Here is an 8,278-nt window from a genome sequence, read left to right as displayed (position 1 = left end):
TTTCAAGCATCGCTGGTGGGTACGGACGGTGGCGCAGGGCAGGGAGGAAAGGAACGCCACTGTGTTGGATGGGGATGAACAGTGCGACGCGATCCATCCCAAGGCGACATTCTCCGTTAGGACACGACGGGCTCCGTGGAGAGGAGGATTAATCCCTGAGCTGGAAGAGAGGAGGACATCAACGGGTCATCATCCGGAGCGAGCAGCCGTCATTTTATAATAAGCAGGCTTTAATAAGACAGCGCGTTACAGTAAGGAATATGGATACTATTGAATGACGACTTATTTCAATGAACACATAATCTACGTTGTTTTCATAAAAAAAAAGAAATGCCAGTGTAAAAGAACGGGATTTTTTTATTATTAGCATGATATCGGCCTCAAGCCAAGGTTTGAGGAGCGCTTTGGTTGCGGCGCGTAATACTACTATCCGTTATAAAAAGGCCTACGTGAATGATACATTATAGGATATGATATAGTATGCTAACTATGCTTTATTTTGAAGGTTATGCAATAACCCTACGGTAGGCTTGTCACAAATCAATTGGACACGGCGAGGAACAAACAGCGCAACCGCACTTGTCCGTTTTTTACCTATCAAAGCAAACGCGCCGTAATCAACCTCCTGTCATTGCAATTCCATGCTGGGGAACCTACATCATTTTTTGGGTAAATCTAGGCTGAGTGTTGTTTTTTTTGTCCGTTCTTCTATTTTCCCCAGTGGATTTTTAGTTGCAGTCTGGAATACCTCGGCCGGCTGTTCTTTGGGGAGGACCATATTTGACGGTTGATTCGTGAGGTTTGACGGTTGACTCGTGAGGTTTGACGGTTGACTCGTGAGGTTTGACGGCACGCCGGTGAGAAGATGTCGGGCCAGACGCTGACGGACCGCATCGCCGCGGCACAGTACAGTTTGACAGGGTCCGAGGTGGCCCGGGCTGTCTGCAAATCCACCACTCATGAGCAGACTGCGCCCAAGAAAAAACACTTGGAGTGTGAGTATTTAACCTCCCCACCACACCCATCCCCCCTCCATCACTTCATCCCTCCACACCTTACAGGTACTAGGGCTAGGCCATGCTTGGTCTCTCTCTCTCTCTCTCTCTCTCTCTCTCTCTCTCTCTCTCTCTCTCTCTCTCTCTCTCTCTCTCTCTCTACACACACACACACACACACACACACACACACACACACACACACACACACACACACACACACACACACATAGAGATGCAGCAAAAAGCAAATGCTGGACATTATTCGATGACATACAATCATCTGAAATAATGACTCGGTTTAAAAGGAATGAAGTGGCTTCACCAAGACCTCCTCCAAGACTTTACTGACGAGGCAGCCTGCATGCTGCTGTGCTCTGGAGAGCACCGAGGCTGAAGTAGTCAACTCTGAGACCAGACACAGCGGACACACACTCTCTATCTCTCCCTCTCTCCCTCACTCTCTCGGGTTCAGACATGCTGAATAATGGATCCTTGCTCCAGTGCTGGTGAATCCATAATTCAGAGGGTCAAATGTTGAGTTGTTAAAGTCCTATATGACTAACACAGACCCGAGGAGACCTGGAGAGAGGGCAGGAGGACCTGGAGAGGAAGTGGGGAAGGACAGGAGGAACTGGGGAGGGACAGGAGGACCTGGGGAGGGACATGAGGACCTGAGGAGAGACAGGAGGAAGTGGTGGGTTTTTGTACAGTCAGCCTACTGTATAGTCTTGATGAGGAGGCTGGATTAAAGAGCCATTTATTCAGTCGCATGTCTTTTTTTGGCAATGACAGTCTCGTAATCCCATGTGCTTCACACTAATCTTATCAAACATCTGGAGGTTAACCCTGAATTTATGTCTTGTATTTGAAACATACTGGATGTATGTAAGTGTTTGGGATGTTATCTTTGGTACCCATGCTCCAGGTGAGTGGAATAATACCAATGCAAATACTCTACCACACATTGCTCCTGATGGCAGATGGTACTTACTCTCCCTAAGGTCTGTGGATGATCCCTAAGGAGTATTCCTGAATCCTGGGACCAGTCTTTGATAACTAGACCTAGACTGAGCTGCTGGATACGTGGAGAGCCCCAGTGTTGCCAGTGAACCCAGTACCATAGTCTCTCTGCCTCTCCAAGTAACTCACTATGAAAACCAGAGAGAGAGAGAAAGAGAGAGGCGTGGTCCTCACGCAGTCCACTAACTCCACAGGGAGAGATCAATCAATCCCACCCCAGACATCCTGGCTTCAGACCAAAGCATATTTAAGTGTGTCCGCTTAATCATCGGCCAGGCCCCGACACCACGCCCAACGATGTGTCAGCAAATCTTTTGACATCTCAGAAAGTGCTGATTCAGCGTCCTCAATGCCCCCCCTCCCCCCTCCCCTTATACTGACCAGCCCCCTCGCTGAGTGTCCCCAGAGTCACAGTGATGTCCCCTAGTACCCACCCAGCCACACTGCTCCCTGCTGGAGCTCCATGGGACTAAACCCCACCGGCTCATCTGAATGCACAGGCCGGGGCAGGATATGGCCACATCAGTTCATTTTTAGTGGGGGTGTCCATGTTGGGCAAACTGTCTGATTGGATCAGAACATAATGAATACAGCGACTCTCAGACTCACCATGCAATCAATCCATCCATCAATCAATCAATCAATCAATCAATCAATTAATGGCTGACTAGGCTGTTTAGGTCTGAAATAGATAACAAGTGTTGATAACACTTCGGTTTAGGGAACATGTATTAGGTACTCATTTGTAGCTTATAAAGGATTGCTTTCTACACACACACACACACACACACACACACAAACACACACACACACACACACACACACACACACACACACACACACACACACACACAAACACACACTTCCACACCCATACAGCGATGTTATTGGGCGCAAGGTCAGCCTTGAGGTTTGGAAGGCTAGCCAGTAAACGCTAGCCAGTAAAAGATGTGAGAGCCAATGATTGGAGAGTTGCTGAAATCACATCTAACTGGCCAGCAGCGACCCACCTGACTAATAACAGAGGAATAAGAAAACAGTAACACTGGACAAAAAACCTAATAAATGGCCAGCGATGCCTAATAACGACTAAATTAGCACCTTATGAAACAGTTATAGACTACAAATGAGTGCCCAATAAGTGTTGCCTATACTAGTGCCAAGTCAAGTGTCACCCACGTGTTCTTACAACTGTATAATTCAAACTGGAGCGAAATAGGACACTAAGCAGCAGTGTTTTGTTTGGACTCATCCTGTAAATAGCCTTGCTGTTTTATTGTTCAATTCCTTCCATGACGTGCACCAAAGCACAACTGTACTTGTCATTAATTTTGTCTGGATAAAGAAGAATGTGATTCCAGGCAGCCAAGACAACCACTAGTGCACTTGTAGTTTGTCTGAATAAAGAGTGGCCGTGACTCCAGCCAAAGCCATTCTCTAGAAATAGAAAGAGGATATCGATCCGTGCCAAAGGAGAGAACCCTATCTTGTCTCCCATTGCACCTTTTTTCCTTCGAGGTTTCTTCTGTGTGCCCTGGTACGTTGCCATGGCGATGGGGGAGTGTGATGTCAAGCAGCCGGGGTTGTATTGTGAGTGTGAGCTCTCAGAGAGAGAGAGAGGGAGGGAGGGAGGGGGGGTTGGGGGAGATGTCCAACACCCACTGGACAAGGGCTTGCACCACACTAGACAAACTCAAAGTGTAGCCTGACACCGGAGTGTGTGAGTGTGTCGCGTGTATGCGGTTGAACCAGATCACCTGGCTTTGTGTGAGTTATGCACATACGACAGATGTACAGTATACATGTATGGGCTTGATAGTGTCGCACGAAAAAAAACAGAGAGATGTCAACGAACGATCACCATCTTAGCTCGGATTGGGAGTCTGAAAAATCCAAAAGCGTGTCTTTAACCTCTCTAAGATCAAGCATTAACAGGCCGCTCTTTAACCGACGTTTGACAGCGGCTGTTTGTATCGCTTTCGGGAGAAGAGGCTCCGGGAATCTTAGAGCTGCACTGCTTGTGTGTGTGAATGCCAAGTGACCGTGCCTGCCAAGTTCCTTTGGAGGAGAGGAGGGGAAGGGATGGAGAGCAGGAGTGAGAGAGAGGAGGAGGAGGAGGAGGAGGAGGAGGGGGGGAATGAGGAGGGATAGAGAGGCGTTTGTATATAGGCACTATGGATTAAGACCCTGCAGCTGTGTGTCGATGCCACTGATGGGGGGCAGCTGGCCTGCCTTCCTAGCCACTTAGCCACCTCATGACTCTGCTGGGTGACTTGTGACGGCGGCCATCTTGGACTTCTGGCTTCCATCGAGTATTTGGGTCCCTCTTTTTTGGTTGGAGAAAGGGATGTTTTTTTTTTTTTTTTTTTACGACAATAAGAAATGATACAAAAAAGAGAAAGTGTGAGGATTGTGCTGCAGTGAGTAAAAGGAGAGAGGGAGGAAGAGAGAGAGAGAGAGATAGAGTGGTAAGGGGATTGGCAAGACACCTGTGCATGTGCTGCAGTGGTGATGTCACAATGGGCAATCCTGAGATCCCAGAATGCCTCTGTGCAGGGTACAGGGGTCAACCAATAGCAGCGGTTGGCAGGGGTGTGGTGTGAATGTGGGCCAGGGCCAGGAGGGGAAGGGATGGAGAGCAGGAGTGAGAGAGAGGAGGAGGAGGAGGAGGAGGAGGAGGGGGGGAATGAGGAGGGATAGAGAGGCGTTTGTATATAGGCACTATGGATTAAGACCCTGCAGCTGTGTGTCGATGCCACTGATGGGGGGCAGCTGGCCTGCCTTCCTAGCCACTTAGCCACCTCATGACTCTGCTGGGTGACTTGTGACGGCGGCCATCTTGGACTTCTGGCTTCCATCGAGTATTTGGGTCCCTCTTTTTTGGTTGGAGAAAGGGATGTTTTTTTTTTTTTTTTTTTACGACAATAAGAAATGATACAAAAAAGAGAAAGGGATGGTTTTCTGTCTGACTTCATAGGTTAAGGGACTTATAGAAGGATGTGCAGGGCAGCCTTAGCCTAGAGGAGAGGAAGAAGCTAGGGAGGGAGAGAAAGAGTGAGAGAGGAAGAGAGAGAAAGAAAGAGATGGGAGGGGGGGGGGGAGTTGGAGGTAGTCAGCCCAGAGGGAGTGTATGTATGAATTAACGTATTGCCAGACCTCAGCCGCCATCTTTTCCCACTGCAACTCACACTCCTACACACACACACACACACACACACACACACACACACACTGCTACGAGCCTGTAGTCCTGGCCCTACCACTACTACTGTTGTCTGAGCAATGAGCATGAGTCATGGCTGTCAACACACACACACACACACACACACACACACACACACAAACAGACCCACACTCACACACACAGACACACACATAAACACGCCCCCCCCACACACACACACACACACATGCACACACACACACCAATACACAAGTGTCTATTGCATTAATTATCACCTGGCTGCGATGCTAAATTAGCAATCATTCCAATTAACAGGCTCCCTAACAGGAGCTGCATGTGTATGCTCATGGCTGGGGGGGGGGGCTGGGGGGGGGCCCCGGAGGGAGAGGGATGGTGAGAGGTGACAGATATAAACAGTGTATTCAGGCCCTCTGGGCTGTTAATAACACAGTGACTCACAAGCAGTGTGTTCACATGGTAGTGTCAGTCTGGAGGTTGGCTGATGCCTTGTGCCCAGTGTTTCTGTGTAATGATGGGCACTGTAGTAATATGCGATAGAATTCTATGCCGTCGGGTATGTATTTGTGTACGTATGTATGTATGTGTGCGTGTGTGTGCTTGTGTGCGTGTGTGTGCTTGTGTGCGTGCGTGTGTGTGTATGTATGCGCGTTAGTGTTTGCATGTAGATTTGTGTGTCTATCTGTCATTATAACTTGACAATATTACGGTTGGAGAAGGGTAGAGAGTGCAGTCTGTTGTGTTCTGTGTGTGTGTGTGGGTATGGGTGACTCCCATTACTCTGTTACATGGGATAGCTGTGCTGGTGGTACACTGTGTACACTGCCTGTCATGTACCATGAAACAAGCTGGTATCACTGGCTCTGAGCCAAATGCAATTTATTTATAACCCCCCCGCCCTATCAGATTATAGAGGAGGGATTTGGGGATCTGCCGCCGTCACATCGCTCCAGCATTTTAACTGAAGCCCTATCAACTGTTTTAATGGAGATCTGCTTCAGGTTCAATGGAACACAACCACCGTAAGACTGTTAATAAGTATCTGCACTATTTGACCCATGCAGTTCACACAGTTCTCATTTATTTGTATATTTGTGTAGACCTTGTGTTTTTATCCTTCTTTCCCTCTTCTCGTCGCTGCTCTCTCTTCCTCCCCCTCCATCTCTTCCCCCCATCCTCCCTCCTCCCCTCCCCCCCACCACCCCCTCCACACCCCTGTCCCCACTCTCCCAGTACACAATAGCCAAGAATGAAATGATGCAGTGTGAGGATTGTGCTGCAGTGAGTAAAAGGAGAGAGGGAGGAAGAGAGAGAGAGAGAGAGAGAGATAGAGTGGTAAGGGGATTGGCAAGACACCTGTGCATGTGCTGCAGTGGTGATGTCACAATGGGCAATCCTGAGATCCCAGAATGCCTCTGTGCAGGGTACAGGGGTCAACCAATAGCAGCGGTTGGCAGGGGTGTGGTGTGAATGTGGGCCAGGGCCAGGATTGGACGGCCCTCTACACTTCCTGATCACCAGAGCCCTCGTTACTCGAAGGATCCCCTTCTCCCCTCTGTCTCTCCACTCATCTGTCCCTCCCACTCTCTCTGTCTGTCCTCTTCTCCATTCCTCCCTTCTCTCTCTGCCCATCCTCTCCTCTATCCCTCCACTCTCTCTCTGCCCATCCTCTCCTCTATCCCTCCACTCTCTCTCTGCCCATCCTCTCCTCTATCCCTCCACTCTCTCTCTGCCTATCCTCTCCTCTATCCCTCCACTCTCTCTCTGCCCATCCTCTCTTCCATCCCCCCCTCTGTCTGTCCTCTCCTCCATCTCTCCATCTCTCTATCTGTCCTATCCTCCATCCCTCCCCCTATCTCTGCCTGTCATCTCCTCTATCCCTCCATCTATCTGTCCTCTCCTACACCCCCCCCCCCCCTCTCTCTCTCTCACTCACTCTTGTCGAGGTCAGGATGCCCTTGAGTCTACTGTGGTAGAACAATACACGCCCTCTTCTCAAACTAGTCATTCTCTTCCTCTCTCTTCTACCCCTCTGATCCACCACCACCACCAACAGAAAGACCAGTCCTGTTACACATATAAGAAATCCTGTGTGCCTGTGTGTCACTTCCTGCCCTGTGGGGGGGCTCTGAGATTGGTCCAGGGCCACATAGTATATATGCCATTTAATATATGCCGTTTAGCTTTTATCCAAAGCGACTGACGTTGCAGTGAGTGCATACATTTGTCAGTATATATGGTCCCAGAGGGAATCCAACCCACAAGCTAAGCGTTGTTTACTCCGTGCTCTACCAACTGAGCCACATCTGTGTCCACAGATCACTCTGCTCCGTCCTCATAGCAACAGCAGCCCGGTGTGGTAGCAACACCCGTCGATGATCAGGCGGAGGGTTAACAGTCCTGTGGGTGTTGTTCGGGTGTCTCTCCCTCCTGTGTGTGAGGGCTCCTTGGAGACGCCCAGCCCAGCGCTCAGCGCTCGAGTGATGGACGTCAGTGTGTCTGTGTCTGTACACCGGCCGGGGGGGCTATCAATAATGCAGGGAGGCTTGTGTTGCCTGTTTAATCATCCCGCCCTCTCTGCCGGGAACCCCCTCCCCAGGCAGACACAGCACTCAGGGGAGGATAACATGCCCCCCCCCCCCCCCCCCCCCCCCCATCCCATCCACACAGCCTCTTTCTCCCAGGGAGGAACTGTCTCCCACGGGTGGGGGTGGAGGTGGAGAGACATGGTTGTGAAGGAAGAGAGGAGACGTCTGATTTAGGGGCACTCGGAAAAGATGGGGAGGACTGATTGACAGTGGGCGTGCAGGGACTGGAGATAAAGTGAAGTGGTGTTGGCTGGACAGGGAGATAGGGGGAGACGGATGATTGGGAGGAGGAGCGGGAGGAGACTGGAAGTGGGGTATTCTGTGATGTAGGAGTGGAGGGACGTAGTCTCAGAATAGGCAGGGTGGTGTGCCTGATGCCTGATGGTAGAGATAATGGGGAGAGGAACAGATTTCTCCTTGGAGGTTCTCCACAGTGCCTTCTCTCTCTCTCTCTCTCTCTCTCTCTCTCT

General features: G+C 50.0%; 1 protein-coding gene across 1 annotated transcript in view; it reads left to right on the top strand.

Annotated features, from left to right (window-relative positions):
* Positions 1–865: 865 nt before the first annotated feature.
* LOC308166552 (clathrin coat assembly protein AP180-like) overlaps positions 866–8,278 on the top strand; it is a gene marked incomplete at both ends in the record, with an annotated part of 26,141 nt that continues 18,728 nt past the window's right edge. Inside the window, one exon of the mRNA XM_080540877.1 lies at positions 866–995. Within this exon, the coding sequence (XP_080397003.1) occupies positions 866–995 (130 nt within the window). The remainder of the gene's footprint in view (positions 996–8,278) is intronic.

The sequence above is a fragment of the Nansenia antarctica genome (genome assembly GCF_963989245.1).
Source record: "Nansenia antarctica genome assembly, chromosome: 10".
NCBI lineage: Eukaryota > Metazoa > Chordata > Actinopteri > Argentiniformes > Microstomatidae > Nansenia > Nansenia antarctica.
This window is presented reverse-complemented; position numbering and strand designations above follow the sequence as displayed.